Source organism: Indicator indicator, chromosome 4, assembly GCF_027791375.1.
Source record: "Indicator indicator isolate 239-I01 chromosome 4, UM_Iind_1.1, whole genome shotgun sequence".
Classification (NCBI taxonomy): Eukaryota; Metazoa; Chordata; class Aves; order Piciformes; family Indicatoridae; genus Indicator; species Indicator indicator.
Window position 1 is genome coordinate 22,680,503 of NC_072013.1, and position 22,015 is coordinate 22,702,517.

At 44.0% G+C, this 22,015-nt stretch overlaps 1 protein-coding gene across 1 annotated transcript; it reads right to left on the reverse strand.

Annotated features, from left to right (window-relative positions):
* Window positions 1–132: 132 nt before the first annotated feature.
* On the reverse strand, window positions 133–21,270 carry DEGS2 (delta 4-desaturase, sphingolipid 2). Its single transcript, XM_054400504.1, has 3 exons — window positions 21,189–21,270; window positions 6,433–7,175; window positions 133–276 (listed from the first exon to the last, which is right to left on the reverse strand). The coding sequence occupies exons 1-3, from the start codon at window positions 21,268–21,270 to the stop codon at window positions 133–135; spliced, it is 969 nt and encodes a 322-aa protein (XP_054256479.1).
* Window positions 21,271–22,015: the final 745 nt, after the last annotated feature.

Consider the following 22,015-nt stretch of genomic DNA (forward strand, 5'->3'; position numbering starts at 1 on the left):
TCACACATTCTCTTGGTCTAAGGAGCGTGAGCAACAGCTGATTCAGCACACACAAACATCCTACTTCTGCCAAAAATTCAAGTTATTCAAATGAAGAAAGAAAACATCAATGCAGCAGGCAGAGCTAGTCCATTAGCTTTCTTTTGCCAGCTTGCATAGCCTCTTAACCCTTGAATAAGGGCCAATAGTGTCATCAAAAACAAAGTCCCACAGAACTCGAATCCAGGACTGGTGATGTGGGAGGTTATCGTAATATTCTGCTGCAATCTTCTTCACCTGGAAGAAGAAGAGAGAAGAAGCTGTTTAGCTGCACAGTGTCGGGTGTGTTTCATTCTTCATGCTCGCATCTGATAGCACAGCCATAACCGGAAGTTACTTGTTACTGCTTGTGAGCTTCTGAAGTGCAGCCAAATGAGATATACTTAAATACATTTACTTCTTAGCACATTTCCGAGGTAAATTGTGCCTCACAGTCTCACTGAGTTTGAAAGATGCTGCCTTCAGTCAGACCTATTTTCTCCCATTTTGGAGGTGGAGGGATCTCCACAACAAGGTGCCTAATCCACCTTATGATTTGCAAGACTCCAACACACTGTATTTAAAGCTCTGTTTGCCACTCATAATACTTGTCTGCTGAGGGTTCTGTGTAGGAGAAATACCAACTGAGAAAACACCAGACACAGCCTTGCCCACGCTTGGTTTTCTTTCTATTCTGCTACAGTGATGCAAATCTGAGAGACACATTCCTCCAGCAGGCAGAGGAAATTGCAGGGGCAATCCATTCTCCTCAATCTGCTGTTTAAAATGCTGCAAGATCTATTATTAAGTCACAAGCCTAATGAAATTTCATCCCTGTTACAAATCCCCAAGTCTTAGGACTTGCCATGAGAGAAGCGTTGCACATAATTGAGGGTAGAACTTTTAAGTGGGAGCAAGGCCAGAGACAGAGAACAAAGAGGTTTCAAACCTGGCAGGTTCAAGGGACTATGGGGATTCCCAAGTTATCAGTAGTCCATGCTCCAGCTAGATACTGTAAACACACTTGTGAAGCATCAGAGTCTGTTAACTATTATACATTTGCACATAAACTGCTTGGGCATTGTTTTATTACACCTCCACCTCTTAGACAAATAAAGCTCTACTCCAGAGCAGTTTGTTCTGCTAGACAGCATGACTTCTCTAAAAATCCTGCAGAATTTTAAAGCCATCCATGCTTAGCACAGTGCAGCCTTCCAGTGAAGAGGAAAAGGGCTACACAAACTCTCATCTGGGAGGAGGTTCTCACCAGCATCTGAAGTGGAATGGTGGGAATGTTAACACCACATTTTGACTGTTTGTGAAAATGTAAAAATCCCCACAAAAGTTAAATTATAAGCCAGTATGGCTCGTTGCTAGCTGCCTTGTTAATTCAGTTTCCTAGCAGACACTTCCCTGTGAGGCAGGCTGGGTAACACACAAGTTCCCTTAAGATCTTTTACCACTGTACCTCAGTGCCTGTGCACTCCTCACACTTGTGCCATGATAGTGGTGTGGTGGAGGTGGAATCACAGAATGACTTAGGTTGAAAGGGACCTTACAGATCATCTATTCCAACCTCCCCTCCATGGGCAGGAGCTGACTGTATTCTGCCTTTCACTGAATACCTCTAGCTTCCTCATAATTCCTTATATCCTGCTTTGAAATGCTGGTCTCTGCTTCAAACATGGTTCATTTTCAATGGGATTTACACAGTATTAGCATTTCCCCTTACAGGTATTTTTTAATGACTGAAGAAAGGTGATTGACAGAGACCAGGCAAGATCTCTGGAGATGCAGATTTAGTTTCCTGAACTCCTTCTGTAACCACAGTCAGAAACAATTTAATGTGGGGTTTGTATCCTCCCTTTTCCAGATGGGTAAGTGACACAGAAGATGAGAGGAAGGACTATTTAAATAGTAAGCTCCCTTGATTCCCTCAAATGAAAGCCACTAATGAAGCCTTATGCAAACACAAAAATGATCTCAGATACCTAGCTTCAAAAGCTTGACTCCAGCTCTATTGTTGTCATTCCCCAGCGTATTGCTGCTTATAGACCTTCCATCCTACCTCTGCCTGAATTTTGACTTGGAACAGTAATTCAGCCCCATTTAGAGCTGAATTCACACAGCAAGTCTACCATTCTCCTTTTCTCCAGACCCCCCATGTGTTTCTGCCCCAGTGAAAAAAAGTATCTGATCCAGGCACATTTTTCTGAGTCCCAGTATAGTCTGGGCATAGCACTGAAAAGCTAAGGTGGACACAACATGCAGGTCTGGAAACTTGCACTTACGTACATTCCATACACATGCTATTTTATAATTAGGATGATTAATCAATATACTCAGCAGTGAATTTTGAGGCAGATCATACACAAGCTTATTCTGGAAGCAGTCATGACTGTGGCAAGCTGCTTGCCAATGTCTGGTGGCAGAAGACTTGCTTGTTCACCAAGCATATCCAATTAGCACCTTCCTGCAGTATATGGTGGCAGCTCATTCTGAATAGGAATCAGAACAGATGACCAGGAGCTTGCACTGAAGTGGCACTCTAGGCCAACTGTGGGGCAGTAACTCACCCCTATGTGTAGTTCTTTGCTCTACCTGGCTTTGTACCCAGCAGCACCCTGTGCAGGAAGGCAGGCAGCACTTGCATCATCGGCAAGGTCCCTGTGTCCTGAGCAGGACAACTCTATGAGATCTACAGAAACACTGTTGAGAAGAGGGTAAACTACAATAAAATATTTGTGACAGAGGAATGGAGAAAAGGGAACATTTAGTAAATGCAGTTAGAGGGAGGACTTCTGAAGGTTTTTCTTATGGAAATGACAAGGAAGTTTGTTAGGTGCATGTTCCCTTTTCGCTGTCATGTGGCAGGAAACAATTTTAAAAGTGGTTTCTCTTTTACAACAGATCTATGCAAAAGTGTCCTGACAAAACCAGCTTATCTATTGTAATTTATTTCAGCATCTCCATATGTAAATCAAAATTATCTCCTCCTTACACACCAGAGTATCTGAAGGGTGGGAGGGCAGAAAATAATTGGATTTTAATGCAGATTCCATTTCAAATATGCCATTAAAATGTATCTATTAAGAATGTTAGAGGCTGGAAGTGTCATCCTCCATGTTGTGTTCTGGCTGCAGTACAAAACTTGTGGGTGGCAATTTCCAGAAGCCAGTTTTGCAGCCAGATCATAGATAGACTTAGAGGATGACATTGTGACATATTCCTAAATCCTTCTCCTGACTTCCTCCTTCAGGCTTTCCATCTTTTGTTGGAGGTAGTCCATTTGATTCAGTTCCTTCCTTCCACCCTCCCTTCCTCCCCACAGATCTCAACTATAAGTCATAACCCATTGCTAGTTTGTGAATAGAAGTCATCATGAAAGGATAACAAGAGAGAAAAGTCACAAGAAGGTTATTAAGAACTTGACACCTGCTATATTGAGGCTTTCCTTCAAGTAGATCAAGGTGGTAGGTAAGAAATCACATCTTTTAGACTAGAACTTTGCTTCTAGTTTTGTGCTTGTAGAGTACAGCAACGGGATCCCAATCCTACTGCATTGTATCTGATAAGTTCAACCTAGCATTTTGCCATGGCTCTTATAGAACCTTTGTCCTGGGACTATACAGAAGCTAGAGATCCTTATGACAAGAAGCTGAAAAATTATGTTTAGAACATTAGAAGGAGTATCACAAAAGTTCCCTCTATAGTCCCTGCACTGAAGAGCAGGGACTCAAGAGCACTCATGCTAGCCCTCCTAATCATCACAGGGTTAATTAAATCTGCATTTCAAAACCAGCACATCTACCATGTTTTCCAGTCTTGTCTGCCTAATAAATCTGGTTCCATACCATGTATTTTCCTTTTCCCACAAGCTTAATGAGTAACTAGTTTGCCTCTGGTAAGATTGCAGTTTTTATTGCAGTTTGTAGGAAGAATACAGAGTTCCCCCTTTTTCCCTCCCTTTCCATAAGTACATTAAATCCATCACATAATAAAGAATGGAACTTTCTACTTGTTGGCAAACAATGCAATATTTTGATTATATGGCTTTATGCAAAGATTAATCAAGTCCTAAGTCTGTAGTGTTTTCTTAGAGCAGGTTTCTTGTGTAATCTCTCATTATACTAGTGGGATAAGTTCTTACTTCACACTTGTGTCACTCATCTTTAACATCTACAAGCTTACAGCAGAGCCTAATTCTTCTTTCAAAACTGTCACACTCCTAGGACAAAGGCTTTTCCAGTGGCAAACACATTACTCAGAACATTCTGAATGATACGCCTTATAACAAAGGACAAAGCTGAATTTACTTTTCTGATAAGCAAGGGGAAGAGCCAGTTACTTTCCAAGATTAAGATCCAGATATTCTCTGATCCTATTCCTCCTTTCTCAATCACACAGGAATTAAATAAAGATCTTTATTCCACTTCCTACTTGCCAATAATTAAAAAAAAAAAAAGTCTAAGAGGTCATATATATTATACAACAGTTCAAGTGACTAGAGTCAAGTTCTAGAGAGAAGAGCTGAAAAAAAGGCTTTTGCTCAGTGAAGAATTTGCTGGGAAGTTCAGCAGAGGAGAGTGATGGAAGGGTTCTGCCCTTACCTGTTAGGAAGTTCAAACATTGAAGCTATGCAAAGAGGACCTTTCATCCCCTTATCTCCTTTTACCAAATAGGCAGAGATAATCAACTTGTTTTAATGGATAAAGGATTTTCTACAGTAACAATTTTGCCAGAGGATTTTCACTTCCTAATAGATTTTCACTTATAATTGATCACTTGTCAAAGACTCAAATTTTTCCATACAGCTGTCAGGCAACAATGAACAAACCTGATACCTCCTCCACAGCAGTAAGGTTCCACAGACTTCAGCTGCCCAAGAACTAAAAACAGATAAACATGAGCCCATGAAATGCAACTAAATAACTCTATCCTCTTTACACAGAAGGGCAGACACTTCCAGCTGCTGCACTGCCTCAAGGAATTAGGCTGAACTATTATTTGTGATGTGGGTGGGGAAGAGCTTTTCAGGTCTCAGTCAGACTGGGAGCAATGGTCCCAGCAAGTTCATTTAGTCACTCTCCTCCTCCCTGGTATAAGATACAGAGCTAACCTACTTTTCTTTTATTTGCATTTCAGTAATCTAAGTATCTAAGCCTATCTAACAAGTTTGAACATTTGAAACTAAAGCAAAGCTTACGCACTTCTCAGCTGAGCTATCAGGAGTATCAGCAATGGGAGTGCCTAACAGAACTTCACATGTGAACCTGGGCTGCTTTACCCTGCTCCAGGAACAGCTAGTTCCTCCAGGACAGACCTCCAGTAGTAAAGGTGGTGTTAAAACAGAACCACAGGCTATATAGAAGCTCACCATGCTCTTCTACACCACAAGAAAATCTCCTCTCACATAGTATTTCTGAGATGAAAAACATTGATCTGCTGCCTGGACATACCATAATAAAAATTGTGTGTGTTATGCAGTAGTGGGGAGGTCACAGACTCTGAACTTCAGACTCCTCAGTTCTACCTCCACCTCGTACGGCTATTGCAGAAGTAGCTCCCAACTTTGCATCAGACTGGAGACAGAAGATATTTTCTTTCCTATTATGCCAGAGGATTTATATGCAGGAGTCATACTTCGAAGTCACGTACCTCTAACACTGAGCACCTGCTGAGGAATCTTTGTATTAAAGTCAGAAGAGCATCTATATACCTGCAGGGAGACTGAAAACCATTTCTAGACACCTGGGCTTTGCAAATTTGATTCCCACAACTGATAAAATGTAAACAAAAAGGGGCTTGACTTTCAAAAGAGGAAAGCCACAGCACTTTCCCAATGACAGATAAGGCATCCTAAGTTTCTGTGGGTGGGGCAGCAGTGCTAAAACAAGTCATGTAGAGTGGAGCTCTGTTTTGTAGTGCAGAAACATACCCAAATTCTTATGTAATCTCAAAAATAGAAGGACTTTTGTTCGACATTAATTGAGCAATCTAGTTAGTAGATTGATCATTAGACAAAATTCAAGTAGTAATTGCCATCTGCTTTACTTTGAAAGTTTAAAGGCACATCTAAAGAGATGAAACCTGGTTACTGAGGGGAGAAAATGCAAAAATTCAGAGCATTATTGGAGGGTTTTATCCTGAAAACAGTATCCCTCAAGCCCTCTGAGACTCAGGTGTTCTTGTTTCCATAAAAGAAATGAAATATTGCAGCAGTTTAGCAGCCATTTCTCTCAATCTCCTGCTTAAAATGAAAAAAAGAAATCCAAAAAGTTTTCTTTTTTTCCTTTCGCACACCTCCCCCCCTTTTTAAAAACTGATTCATTGCTATGATTTGGAATGAGTTCTTTGAGATAGTTTACCAATTTTCATAAAAGTCCAATTCACACTTGCTCATTCAGTACTTACCATTGGCAACCTGCATCCAGGAATGCTGGGGAAGTCATGATGCTCCATGTGGTAGCCTACATTAAAGGTGAGCCAGTTCAGAGGTCCGTAATAAGAGTAAGTCTCATACCCTTTTAAGAACATGTAGTGTTCTGCTATGAAGTGCCCAGAAATGGGGTGTATACCCATGCAAAGAATTGTACCTGCTATTAAGTAAATAATAGGTTTGAGCCCCCAAAGGTAGTAGATTATAAGGTCTATAGAAAACTGGATGAGAGCATTAAAAATTTCCATCTGTGTTACTGCCTTAGGGTTCACATACAGTGGTCTCAAACTGTAGAACAGAGGTTGGAGGAAAAGCCAAAGCAGTTTCCGAAGTGGTGTACAGAAGAACCAGCCTTCAAAGTCTGTTGGAATGTCCACATCCAGGCTGTCCCCACCAAGGTATCGATGATGGTCAATGTGGTATTTCTTGAAGGAGGCAGAATAAGGGATGCCAATCGGCAAGTTGGCAAAGACTGCAAACCATCGGTTCCACTTGGCCTGCTTGTTCCCAAAGGCGACATTGTGTGAAATGTCATGGATGGCTAGGGACAGCGAATGGTTGATGCAACCCCCAAAAGCATAAGCCCAGAAGAAAATCCATTTCCAAGATAATTCTTTTATCATGTAGCATGCTTGAAACTGCATGAAAACCATTCCAGATACAATCCACTTTAAGTGTGGATCTGGTCCCATTAGAGTCTTTATCTCTGGATACTTTGCTAAAGTGAAAAACACAGAGAAACATTTCATTAGATCACAATTTGGTAAACATCATCACCACTGACACTGCCTATTTTTATCACCCTATGTTTGAAGCCCTGGTTTTATAAAATGGCAATTCCACAGTAAATTTACCACAGGAAAAGCTTTACTAATGTATGGGTTCCATTCCCACCTCCAGCATCACATCCATTTGTAACTGACATTGATATAGATATATAGATATGTAGATATATAGATATAATTAAAAACAAAATTACCCTGATGGTCAATATGTGGCATCATGGCTTCAGAATGATGAGTATTAGTATGCCAAAACCCACCAGATTTAAGATGAAAGAAGCACCTTATGTCAAGTTTTTTATTTTCTTTTTTTGTTTTGCCTAATTCAGATGCTATTTTCCACAAAAAGGATAAAACTGCCTTCTTTGCAGCCCTTGCACACTGTTGCTTCAGAAATACTAGCAAAGACAGACGAGCAACAGGCTTGCCAGGTTTTGTTCTGTGGTTAGATGACAAATGCAACATTAAAAAAAAATCCTACATATTTGAGTGTTCAGCAGTGCTTACAACGCTTACAGCTCTTCCCACGTGGTAACAAGACCAGGAAAAAAAAAAAAATCAGTAACATTAGCAGGAATTTGTAAGACAGAATTACAGATTTTTTTTAATCTGTTCTCATTTATTTGCCTTTTCAGAAATCACACACCAAAACCAGGCATGCAAGTCACATAGATAATCCCAGAGTAGCTTCATGTAGCCTCACAAATACTGCAATACAGCATCACAGAGGCAGGGGCTGGGCTTGCCAGGTGTCACTTGTGTCAAGTCAGGACCAAATTACTGATCTCTAGTTCTACTGCCCATTCATGTGTCCTTTCAAGAAAAAGAAAATACACAGAAGTACAGCTTATCTTCTGAGTGCTGTTCATTGCTTCTTTACAACCCAAAACTTCCAGGTATTAACTTGTACATTAATTTTTTCACTCTTCTACTCATACTTTGCATTTCCTCCCTCCTTTAACTCATACTCTGAATTTCTCAATAATTACAGCTTACAGAGATAAGACTGCAGGATACTCATTCTGAACCCAGAGGTTATGCAGCATGTCCCTGTAAGTTTGATAGGCCTATTTTATGACTGGAAAGGTAAACTTAATCGGAATGTCACAGTATAACACCAGTGCAATAAAATGAGATTATAAAGATTTGCATCTATGCAGCTGCATATACTATAAATAAATGCTGGAGATGATACACAACTTCATGAGACCTTGCAAGCAGTGGCAGAAACTGGATGTTTTGGGTTTTTTTCATAAAAGTGAATCCTGAGACATTTGTAGAAAACCAGAGAGATTAAGCACTACTTCAGGAAGCAGGTTAGTGTGGTCACACCCTACAACTATTCCAACAACTTCTGAGTCTGTTGGTCAACTTCAGCCCAGCGTAACAGAGGTTAGAGACCATAAAGATTAGACAAGTGCTATGGAAGATGAGAAAATGAGATGTTCTCAACTGTTCCTCTTCAGAGGAGAAGGGGGTGCGGTGGTTTGGCAAAAATCACCAAGAGGAGTATTCAGGCAAGAGATTTATTTTTTGAAGTGGTGAGAAAGATCTAGTAAAAGCTCACCTCTTTCTAAAGTCAGCCAGAGATTTTGATAAAAATCTCTGCAAAGCCCAGGGTTTCATTTGTTTGTTTGCTGTTTCATTTTTGTCCTAGTTTTTGCAGGTTTTGAAGTTACAGTTTTTCACACTAGAACTGCTAATGTGCTAGAAATTGTTCTCTGGTACTTACTAAAATTTCACACAAAATGTTGAGATACTCACTCTAAAGAATAACCTGATGTAATGACCTGGTCAGAAAATCTCTTACAGGAAAAAAAGAAATTTAAAAAGTTAAGTAGCTTAGTATCCTGCTTATCCAGAACACCTTTTAATAAATAAAGCCATTCAGTCATACAATTAGTAAGGATAAGTTACTGCAGTCAACAGAAGAGATGAAGAAATGTAAAACAATCAAATCTGTCCCTCAGGTCAAATTGATGCCACTTTGACCAGGAAAAAAAAAGGTTTTAATGGGATGAGAAAATGACTAAGAGATGCTTTATATTATAGTTTGAGAACAATGACAGATTTTGACCTATTTCTTTTTGTGGCAGCCAGCAAGGACTGTAGATTACATTTAAGAGGTTTCAGAGCAGTAAATGCCAACTGGCAGCAACAGTGTCTTCAGGTAGGAATGCAAATGGGTTGCATTTCACAGAATTACCTAGATTAGGTCATCTAGTCCAGTCATTAGCCCAACACTGACAAGTCCTCAACTAAACCATATTCCAAAACACTACATCTACACGACTCTTAAATACATCCAGGGATGGGGACTCCACTACTGCCCTTGATAAGCTGTTCCAATGTCTGATAACCTTTTAAGTAAAGGAATTCTTCCTAATATCCAACTTAAACTTCCTTGGTGCAATTTAAGGCCATTTCCTCTTGTTTTACCACTTCTGGCTTGATTGAACAGACCAACCACCACCTCACTACAGCTTCCTTTCAGGAATTTGTAGAGAGCGATGAGGTCTCCTCTGAGCCTCCATTTTCTCCAAACAGAACGATCCCGGTTTCCTCAGCCTCTCCTCATAAGACTTGTTCTCTGGCCCCTTCACCAGTTTCATTGCCCTTCTTTGGACATGCTCCAGCACCTCAATGTCCTTCTTGTAGCCAGGGCCTCAAACTAGAGCACAGGACTTCAGATGTGGCCTCACCAGAACTAAGTAAAATCACTTTCCTATTCTTACTGGCCATGCTATTCCTTCTATAGGCCAGGATACCATTGGCCCTCCTGGCCACCTGAGCACACTGCTGGCTCGTGTTCAGCCAGCTGTCAATCTACACTCCCAGGTCCCTTGTGGATAAACAGCTTTCCAGTCACTCTTCCCCAATCCTGTAGGGCTGCTGGGAGTTGTAACCAAAGTCCAGAACCTGGCATTTGGCCTTATTGAAACTCATGCAATTGGTCTTGGTTCATCAGCCTAGTCTATCTAGATCCCTCTGTGGAGTCCTCCTATCCTCAAGCAGATCAACATTTCCACCCAGCTTGGTGTTGTCTGCAAACTCAAGAGTGCACTCAATCCCATCATCCAGATCATTGACAAAGATCTTAAGCAGCAGTGGCACCAACATTGAGCCCTGGGGAACGCCACCCATGACTAGCCACCAATTGGATTTAACTCTGTTCACCACTCTTTGGGGCCACCTGTCCAGCCAGTTTTTCACCCAGTGAAGGACATGCCCATCCAGACCACAAGTCACCAGTTTCTCCAGGAGAATGCTGTGGGAAACTGTATCAAATGCTTTACTGAAGCATGACAGCATCCAACATGTTTTCTTCATTGACTAAGTTGTAGAAGATGAGGTTGGTTAAGCACAACCTGCCTTTCACAAACCTGTGATGACTGAGCCTGATCATCTGCTTATCCTGTACGTGCTGCATGACGGTACTCAAGATGATCTGCTCCACCAGCTTCCCTAGCACCAACATCAGACTGACAAGCCTGTAGTTTCCCAAATCCTCCTTCCTGCCCTTCTTGTAGACTGGTGTCACAATGACTAACTTTCAGTCAGCTGGGACCTCCCCAGTGAACCACGAATGCTGAAAAATGATGGAAAGTAGCTTGGTGAGCACCTCCACCAGCTCTCTCAGAATTCTGGAGTGGATTCCATCTGGTCCCATAGACTTGTGTACATCTATGTGGTGCAGCAGGACATCTCTTCCTGGATTGCAGAGGTATCATTCTGCTCCTGGTCTCTGTCTTATAGCTCAGGGGGCTGGATCCCCAAAGTACAACTGGTACTATTACCAAAGACTGAGGTAAAGAAAGCATCAGGCACCTCAGCCTTTTCCTCATCCCTAGTCACGTTTCCTCCTGCATCTAACAGAGAATCGTAGAATCATAGAATCAGTCAGGGTTGGAAGGGACCACAAGGATCATCTAGTTCCAACCCCCCTGCCATGGGCAGGGACACCTCACACTAGATCAGGCTGGCCAGAGCCTCATCCAGCCTGGCCTTAAACACCTCCAGGGATGGGGCCCCAACCACCTCCCTGGACAACCCATTCCAGGGTCTCACCACTCTCATGGGGAAGAACTTCTTCCTCACTTCCAGCCTGAATCTCCCCACTTCCAGCTTTATTCCAGTCCCCCCAGTCCTGTCACTACCTGAGATCCTAAAAAGTCCCTCCCCAGCTTTCTTGTAGGCCCCCTTCAGATACTGGAAGGCCACAATAAGGTCACCTCGGAGCCTTCTCTTCTCCAGACTGAACAGCCCCAACTCTTTCATTCTGTCATCATAGGAGAGGTGCTCCAGCCCTCTGATCATCCTGGTGGCCCTTCTCTGGACACGTTCCAGCATGTCCATATCCCTCTTGTAATAGGGGCTCCAAAACTGGATACAGCACTCCAGGTGGGGTCTCACCAGAGCGGAGTAGAGGGAGAGAATCACCTCCCTTGACCTGCTGGCCACACTTCTCCTGATGCAGCCCAGGATCTGGTTGGCTTTCTGGGCTGCCAGTGCACACTGACAGCTCATGTTGAGCTTCTCATCCACCAGCACCCCCAAGTCCCTCTCCTCAGGGCTGCCCTCCAGCCAGTCACTGCCCCAGCCTGTATTTGTGCTTGGGATTTCCTCGACCCAGATGCAGGACCTTGCACTTTGTCTTGTTGAACCTCATGAGGTTGGCTTGTGCCCACCTCTCCAGCCTGTCAAGGTCCCTCTGGATGGCATCCCTTCCCTCCACTGTGTCAACCACACCACACAGCCTGGTGTCATCAGCAAACTTGCTGAGGGTGCACTCAATGCCACTGTCCATGTCGCCAGCAAAGATATTCAACAAGACTGGTCCCAGGACTGATCCCTGAGGGACTCCACTTGTCACTGGCCTCCACTGGGACATGGAGCCACTGACAACCACTCTTTGGGTACAGCCATCAAGCCAGTTCTTTATCCATCTCCTGGTCCACCCATCAAACCCATGTGTCACCAATTTGGAGACCAGGATGTGGTGTGGGACAGTGTCGAAGGCTTTGCTTGGGTCCAGGTAAATGACATCAGTTGCTCGCCCCTCATCGATTAATGTTGTGACCTTTTCATAGAAGGCCACCAGGTTTGTCAGGTAGGATTTGCCCTTGGTAAACCCATGCTGACTGTACCAAATCACCTCTTCACTATTCTTCTGTCTCAGCAGTGCCTCCAGGAGAATCTGCTCCATGATCTTACCAGACACAGAGGTGAGACTGACTGGCCTGTGAGTTCCCTGGTTCTTCCTTCTTCCCCTTTTTGAAAACGGAAGTCATGTTCCCCCTTTTCCAGTCAGTGGGCACTTCCCCAGACTGCCAGGACTTTTGGAATATAATAGAGAGGGGTTTAGCAACCTCATCTGCCAGTTCTCTCAGTACCCGTGGGTGTACCCCATCAGGTCCCATGGACTTGAACACTTTCAGGTTCTTCAGGTGATCACAAACCTGATCTTCACTTATGATGGGCAGTTCTTCCTTCTGGTTCTTGCCATTAGCTTCCATGACTATTCCAGGAGTGTGGCTGGAGGCCCTTGCAGTGAAAACTGAGGTAAAGAAGTCATTGAGAACCTCAGCCTTTTCCAGGTCACTTGTGACCATTTCACCTGTTTCCTTTCTGAGGGGGCCCACACCTTCCCTAGTCTTCTTTTTACCTTTAATATACCTGTAGAAATTCTTAGTGTTCCCTTTAACCTCCCTGGCTAGATTCAATTCAACCTGTGCTTTGGCTTTCCTAACCAGGGCTCTTGCTGCTCGGGCAGCTTCCTTATATACCCCCATTCTAGCTGTCCTTTCTTCCACTCCTTGTAGAGCTTCCTTTTAAGTGACAGCATGTCCAGGAGCAACTTGATCATCCACGCAGGCCTCCTAGCATTCTCTTTGTTGGTATACATTGCTCATGGACATACAGGAGGTGATCCTTGAATACTGACCAGCTGTCCTGGGCCCCTCTTCCCTCTAGGGCTTTGTCCCACGACACTTTGGCCAGTAGATCCCTGAAGCAATCCAAGTCTGCACGCCTGAAGTCTAGGGTCGTAAGCTTAGAATATGTCCTTCTGGTTGCCCTGAGGATCTTAAATTCAACTGCTTCATGGTCACTGTAGCCAAGGCTATCTCTGAGCCTCACATTGGTTACCAGCCCTTCCCTGCTGGTGAGAACAAGGTCCAGCATAGCACCTTTTCTCATTGGTTTCTCTACCATTTGGAGGAGGAAGTTGTCATCTCTGCAATCCAGGAACGTCCTGGATTGCTGGTGCCTTGCTGTGTTGAAGGTTTTCCCTGGCCCTTCTTTTGCTGACAATTTATTTATAGAAATAGTCCTTACTGTCTTTTATAGCCAAAGTCAGTTAATTTGTAGCAAGGCTTTCTCACTGCATAGCCTCAGAACTCCTTTGTAGTCATCATGTGGGACCTGCCCCTTCTTCCAAAGGCCATAAGCTCTCCTTTTTACCCTAAGTTGAAGCCAAAGCTCCCTCTTCAGCCAGGCAGATCTTTGCTGTGGGCTTGTCTCACAGCACATAGGGATAGCCTGCTCCTGCGCACTGACACCCTCTTGAAGAATGTCCAGCCTTCCTGGACTCCTTTGCCCTTCAGGACTGCCTCCCAAAGGATTCTGTCAAGCAGTCTCCTAAGCAAGTCAAAGTCTGTCCTTCAGAAGTCCAAGGTGGCAGTTCTACTGCCCCCCTTTCCTTACTTCTCTAAGAATAGAGAACTCAGTCATTTCATGATCTCTGTGCCCTAGGCGACCTCCAACTGTCACATCGCCCACCAGCCCTTCTCTGTTCAAAAGTGCAGGTCCAGCAGGGCACCTTCCCTAATAGTTTCACTCACCAGCTGCATAAGGAGGTTATCTTCAACACACTCTAGGAACCTCTGGGACTGTTCCCTCTCTGCTGTGGGTGACAGCCATTAAATAACTTGCTGGAGTTTAATATTAAATTAAACACATGATTAACTCCCCTGCAATGGTAAATTTTTGCATACTAGTTAAACCACAATACCAAGTCTGTTTATCATTAATACTGATAAACCCTTCCTGTTTCTATGGCATGGAGAAACCTCAGGGAGGCTGAGAGGTGGGGCTGCCAGGCTCACTGGCAGCTGAAAGCTCTGCTGATGGAGCAGGCTGCATTGGTTCAGGAGCACTTCGCATGCAAGATGTTGGATGCTGGCTGTTCAAAACTTGAGAGCAAGCACTCTTCAGTGAGTCACATTTAATCTCGGCTTAAGCGATCCTGATGACTGCAGTTTATATATAACATGCTAACACAAAGATGTGACAACATAAATATGTATCTCGTTTTTCCCTTGTGTTCATGCTTTCAGTTAGCAGAAGGAATGCTAGCAAGACAAGACAGAGCTCTTATAGTTTAAAAACCTGGACAACCCTGTAAGGCTGCTGTACAAGTGTCTGTAGGTGCTGTGCAGGTCCAACATCAGCCATCTGCATGTTCCAAAGGTGACAGAGAAACAGAGGCAGGGCTGTTGTGCAGTGCTGAACCAGGAGCCATAAAGGACTATGTCACATAGTCCTGTCACAAAAGACCTGTCACAGCCATACAGTAAAGACCACCTTAGTTTCCTACACACTGCACTTGGAGAACTAAATAGACTTTCCACTCTTGAGACTGATAGTGTTTCATACTATGAGACATCTGAAAAGAGATTTTCATCATGCTGCTCTTTCCTGAATTGCTTCCATTTTGGTCTTCCTGAGCACTTTTCCAATATAAAAATAATGAGCTTTTATATGGCCAGAGTCCCAACAAGAACTGAGTTGGGGCTAATATATAACAAAGAGCATAAAATGCAATCTATAGTGAGCTCTTCATTATGCACCATCATGGTACCAACTGGGCACAGAAATAAGAGGAAAAAAAAATGCATCTTTCAGCCATTCTAGATAAGGGAGATGGGGACTCACAAAGTTATGTGACCACAAGAGACCAGGATTTGCCCTTCGGTACAACAGACCAAGACAACTCCAGTTACTTGGATGTCCCCACAGGACATTCTTCACCCTCCAACTTAAGAAAGTCTGCCCGTCAGACAGCTTATCCACATGTACTGCTTCTAATCATCCAGACCGAGTTCTTGTACTATCATTCAGAGGGTGGGGACACTGGTGCAGATATACAGCAGTGCAGAAGCATGACTTTTCTGTCTTCAAGGTCAGCACACTGCAAAAGCAGTGCAGGCACTTTAGTATAGTAGGTAGATGTAGTTAATAATTCTGCCCAGACAGCTCCACAGTCTCTATGCCATAACCTTAGAGCAGCTGAAATCTGCATCACAGCAATGAAAACCAGCATTCCCTCTTGTATGACAGTGTGGGTCAATGAACAGCAGTCAAGAGAGAACAAATGCTACAAGTGTATTTTCAGAAGTGTTCGTGATTCTAAACCAACTCATTTACTCATTTAGCAGAGATCACACCTCTGTTGTATGTAAGCATCAGTCACCTTTCTAGAGACAGGTCGCACTGTAAAACTGAAAAATTACTCTGACTATACATTGTTTTCCTTGATGCTCCTCCCTGGAGATCCAGGAGCACTAACTATAGCCCTAAAAGCAACCCTGAGTTAGGGCTCGAGTAATTGGTTCTGGAGACATCCTCAGTTATCAGGTCCTGGTGTCCTGAATACTCACTTGTACTCTGTTCTCATTGACCATACTCCTGAGATGACTCAAGAGAGACCTAGTTAGAACTCAGTGATGGCACCAGACACAATTTCTCATGATGTGACACCCCATACTTAGCACTTGCGTATTTTGGCATGGAAAGCATTTAAATGTGGGCAAGAGCTGTCCACAAACACAGAAATGGTGGAAGCTTAAAGGAACAACAGCCCTGCTCACATCCACAAGGAGCTAATAGTCATAAGAGAAGAAATTTAATTTATCTCCCTTTATGTTGACCAGAAGTGCAGCTTACATGTATAGTCAAAGTAGAGGTATTACTCAGTATAAGACTTTCAGAAGACCTGTTAAAGAGAAGGGGGAAAAAAAACAACCCAAAATCTCTGCACTGCTGCTGTCCTGGACTATGTTCAGCTCATGGATGTGCTCATAAACAGCACAGTACACTTGAGTCCTCAGCACAGGAAAGACATGGACCTGTTAGAGTGGTCTAGAGAAGGACTACTAAAACTATCAGAGGGATGGAACACCTCTGGCTCTGGGTAGACCTTATTGTGGCTTTTTAATGCTTAAAGGGAACTTTTATACGAAAGACGGGGACAGACATATTAGCTGCAACAGGACAAGGGGTCACAGTTTTAAATAGGGTGGATTTGGTGATCCTGAGGGTCTTTTCCAACCTGAATGTTTCTGTGATTCTATTTAGACTAGATAAAAGGAAGAAACTGTTTACATTGAGGGTGGCAAAATACTTGAACAGGTTGCCCAGAGGGGTAATAGATGCTCCATCCCTGGAAACATTCAAGGTCACATTGGACTGGGCTCTGAGCAACCTGATCTAGCTGAAGATTTTCTTGATTATTGCAAGGGGGTTGGACAAGATCACCTTTAAAAGTCCTTTCCAACCCAAACTATTCCATGATTCTATGATTCATTCAAACAATTCATGAGCCAGAACACAGGTAGGACAGGCACAGAGGACAACATGAATGGCAAAAGCTTCTGGCTTTACACATTTGCCTGCCCACTCCAGTATGCAAAGTGGTAAGAAACCTTTTTTGGCCCAACTAACTACACTGAATTTTTATATATCCGCTGTGCGAGGACAAAGGTCTTAATCTTGTGTTTGCCACCCACAAGCTCATAAACTTCTTTGTGCTAGCTAGTCCAAATGAGATGGGCCACCCAGAAGCGGCCACCAGAGGCAAAGCACTGCAGTGCTACCATGTTACTGATGTTGTCAGAGATGGGTGGTGTCATCATCGCTATGAGAGCATCTGTAACCTGTTTGTGCTTATTGATTAGCTGATCAGAGCAGAGGGATGTAGGAGTGCTAGAAAGAGGGCCTCCAGCTCCCTCTGAAACTAAAATCTGCAGCACAGAGTAAACTCAAGTCTTCAGTCCCACTTAATACATTTTCAGCAAAAGACCACAAGCACCTAAAACAGTGACTTTCTGCTCATGTGGTTTATTTCATAGGTGATCCCCACAAGGAATTGGCGTTAGCACTGAGATCTCAGCTACTCTGAATGTTCTCTTCAGAGAACATGCTCATCAGTGGCAGCACTGTGCCCACATACTGCAGCATAAAAGGAAAACAAACTCATGGCTTCTTTGCCAGAAGCATATGTAATTCAGCGCTTTGATTTAAGCTAAGGAGATATGTATCTCACACATTTCAGTAGGTACAGTTCAGCAGAATTTTCATAAATGTGAGGTTTAAATAGGCAACAGAAGAGTTTGCTGGGAGAAATTACAGACTAATCTCTAAATAAATGAGCAGAGCTGAAGCTATTATGCTCAAATCGACTGAATGCAAAGATAAAATGAATTTTGGCTTTTTTCTCCCTCCCCCCACCCCAGCCTTTCTACAGGATAAAACACATATAAAACACTTGCACCATCCCACTCCAAAATAACTTGTCAAAGAACCAAGTATATAAATATTAATTATTCTTGGATGTTAGGTCATATTCAGATACTCCTAACCTACCCTGAACAACACTGATTCATCCCTCATCCTCTGCAGCAAACACTTCCCTAAGGATCCTGTGAGGCAAGACATTTTTTGACCAACCTATTTTATAAAGTCAGATCTAACCCACAGCACAAATAAGATCTATTATTTCCATGCCAAAACATATTGCTCATCACTTGCATTTGGAAAACTCTTTGCATGTGAGACGACCATTCATGGTGTGCTTATGGTGTTACCAGTATCTGAATGATGACTTTTTCATCTTCTCTCAAGACCTAAAAATCACCAACACTTCACACTGTGGAAGATCAGATTTCCAATTATTTCAATCTAAGAGACTCTATAATAGCATTTATGTAAGTATACAGCAAGGCTAAATGTATCCATATGAAAAAACTTTTCATTGACCAAGTTAGTTTTTAGCCATGTCTTTCCCTAACACAGCTCACTGCACAAAAATCCCAGTCCTGACACAAGGCAGTAACAAGCTTTTCAGAGAGTGAAAGAACAGCAATGAAACAATTCCATTTCATAAACTGAAAAGTGTGGATAACTTGTTCAGGAACGTGAATAACATGATCAGAGTAGAAATGTGTGGCAGTTTAGGCTGGCTGCCCCCTGCCACTGCTACATGGGATACACCTCTGGTGTCCCAGGTGCCCACCCAGTAGGGGTAGACACAGGAAACGGCGTATTTCTACCCATAAATCCTGTGCCCTATAAATCCATCTGCAGAGTCATATTCTTTCTCTTTCTTCCCTCTCTGCCCCCGTGGGAGATGCTCTCTCTTATCAGGTAATGGTGGGGGAGTATCTCAGGCCCCTTAGGCCTGACTAGGCCTAATGCCAGGAGGAGAATGGAGTGGGGGCAGGCTCAGACCTGGCTAGCCTGAAACTTGCCTAGCAGTGGGGGGGGGGGGGGGGGAAAGAGCCCTGAGGGTTTGGGTATACCCTCAGGTGGGAGGAGGGAAGGATTGGAAGCCTCTGGGAATTGTGTAAGGGACTCTGTATGCTTTAGGATATTCTTTGCCACTATGCTTTGTAGTGTTTTTGTAGCTTCACCAATCGCTTTTCCATTTAAACTCTCCAATCTGTTTGTGTCATTGTTTTGTCCCTTTTGGGGCAAGAGACGTTCTGTCTGGCCTCAAACCAGTACAAAGTGCCAGCTTGGCAAGAAGTTTGTGACTTAGAAGCAGTTGGCAGCTAGACCAAGCACAAGATACATCTCAATATCTTCAGCCTGAAAGGAAGATACTACAAAAAGATAAAAGAGAAAGTATCATCTCTCTCGTGCAAAATGTTGATCTGTTTGCTGGTATAATTATAACCATTAGGAATCACATCCTAGTAGGTGCATCTAATGCAACACTCAAGTTTCAGTGCTTAACAACTAAATCATTAACCTGTTGGGAGGAAAACACTTCCTTTTACCAGCATGAAATGTTGTCCCCAGGGCACTGCTATATACAAGATCATAAAATACATCAATACATGCAGATATTTGTTTGTTTGTATGTAAGAGTCTTACAGTGCACTCCAGCTCAATAAAAACTAGACACTTCAGGAAGCATAGAATCTTGATGCAAGGGGTTCGCTGACACTCAGCCTTTGAATAATACAGTGGTGATCATTATATCAAGATCATATGGGATATCATGATTGTTTCAATAACTTCTGGTAACAGTTTGGTATTCATTCCACTAGTTTCATGATCGATTCTGCCAAACACAGATTGTTCTGCTCACATGCTCCACGTCTCTCTTTGCATGTTGTATTTCTCTATGCTCTTCCTTCCGCTCCCACACCTGGGGCAGGGTGAGCTGCAAGGAAGAAAATGAACCTTGATTCTGATCATTGGTTCTGAACCCAAACAGAGTGGGGTCAAAACCTCTGCAAGCATGCAGCTAAAAAGTCCTGGAAAGAGTTTGCAGCAGTAAGGGTAAGATAGCCCAGCCACACCAGTACCTCCTTATATTACAACTTCATAATGGTTCACAGTCCCTACTCTATAGCAAGATCAGGAAAGCAAGATATTAGCCAAGGAACAGACCCAACATACACATTCCTGTGCATAGCTCACCAAAACATAGCCCTTTTGATTGGAAGGATGAGTAGCATAACACCAAGAAGCATCACTTTATATAATTACACCATTTGACTCTCTATCATGATTACATAGTAGAATAATTATTATTTTTCTGGATACAATAGAAACCTAGTCCAGGATATTCCACCATCACAACTATCTCAGAAATGTTTTTGTAATTGAGATTAATCCTGGTTTAATCTATAAAATCATGGAGGAGTAAAGAAACTACACCTAATTACCACAGGGCCTATACAGTACCTTAGCCATAAACTCCAGTTCCTTCCTCTATTAAAAACAAAACAACACCTGTCAAAATTTTATACTGCTTATAAGAGGGAAGCTAAAAAACCAGTCAAACAACCCAAACAGAAAATAGGGGGAGAAACCTCAAACAAACAAACCTAACCAAACAAAAAACAAACAAGCAAAAAACAAAAAAAAATCTTTATTAATAAAATGTTGAAAAACAAATATTTTCAGGAGATATACAACAAATATTCTAATGTTCTTCAACAATTCTGAACTAATAGTTCTTCTCAAAAACCGTCTTTAGAAAAGCCCAACCCCTTCTCCCCCCCCCAAACCTCCAATTGAAGGGACTCGTGGATGCAGTTAAACGCTGCACCTACAACATGGAAGCACAAGAGTGCACCTTGCCCCTGAGAAGCAGCGGGTCCTTCTGTTGTTCTCCAGGAAACACTCGCCCACACCCTCGCTTGTTTCATTGCGCTACGAAGACACTGGGTACATTTACCTGCAGGACACCGCCCGGCCGTGCCCCGTGCAGCTCCGGCAGCGGGCCGGCCACCGCGGTCCCTACGCAGGCAGCTGCCGCCAGATGCGGGGCACGGGACTCAGCCCCGGCCGCGGGGGATCGCCCCGCGGTGACACCCCCTCGGCGCCAGCTCCGCTGCCAGCTCCACCGCCCCTGTGACCCTACTGGGTGCAGAAGCGCACGGTTCAGCCGCCGGCGCCCACCGTGCCTCCCCGCTGCCTCCGTAAGACGAGGCTGTGCCGAAAGAACTGGCGAGAGTGTCGCCGTCCAGAGAAAAACCCTCTCTGAGCCCCCGGCTTGCAGCGCCCTCTCTCCGCAGCCCGGTCAATGCCCCTCACTGCTCTCAGCGCCGGACCCGGGACGGGACCCCCGTTCCGCCCACCCCCCACCGTCCAGTGCTGCAACCCAGCCCGGCTGCCTAGACTGACGGCGGCCACTTCCAAGCCCCTCGACATACCCAGAATCTCCTTTCTGCGCTGTGTGTGGGGCTGCTCCGTGTAGACCCACTCGAAGTCGTCTCGGGTAACATGATTCCCCATAGCTCCCGCTGCACGCCGCACTGCTCTACGCTGTACTTATAGCTCCGCGCTGCGTAGGGGCGGCTCTTCCTGCCTCCGCCCCACCGGCTGCTTCTCGCCTCTGGCGGGCACCTGGACTGTGACTGTGGAGGGAGTCTCGGCTATGCAGAGCGAGAAGCTGCGTGCTTCGCTCGACTGTGGGGGTAGTTGGGGAAACTGCGGGGTGTTCTCCAAGAGGAGAACCGATTCCTCAGGACTGGCTCTCGGGGCAAGAGATGGGTGACTGAGGCTCACCTTGCTGTAGAAACCTCGAAGGCAACCGGCGGAAGAGTGAGATGAGAGGTGGTTTGCATGGTAGCAGGATCCCCATCATGCTGCTGCTACCGCCCTGGGGCCTCCCAGGATTCGGCATAGCCACTACATGTAAGCGCTCCTGGATGCCCTCCCCACGGGGAGATCACCAGCACTGCAGGAGGGTTCTTGGCCGCTTCCAAACAAGGGTTTTGTAAAGCAAGAGCAGTCAAAACACCATAAATCCAGTGCCATAGCTCCAAGCAAAGGGATGTAATATCTAGGACAGTGTGAAGATGACCGATACCTAACATACATTTCCTTGACCTTCTGAAAAATCCTGTGTGAGCTGTTCCAGTAGCATCCAACCCTTGACTGGGTCACACTTCACTCCCGGGAGTCGGCAGTCCATTTCCTAGGTGCATTACTACTGACCTAGCAGGAAATCTTCCCACAGCTCACTTGGGAACAAAGA

Coding starts and splice junctions, on each gene's coding strand:
- DEGS2 (XM_054400504.1), bottom strand. CDS start 21,270: ATGGGGAATCATGTTACCCGAGACGACTTCGAGTGGGTCTACACGGAG. Junction 7,176..21,188: donor GCGCAGAAAGGAGATTCTGG/GTATGTCGAGGG, acceptor TTTTCACTTTAG/CAAAGTATCCAGAGATAAAG. Junction 277..6,432: donor CTGGATGCAGGTTGCCAATG/GTAAGTACTGAA, acceptor TTCTTCTTCCAG/GTGAAGAAGATTGCAGCAGA.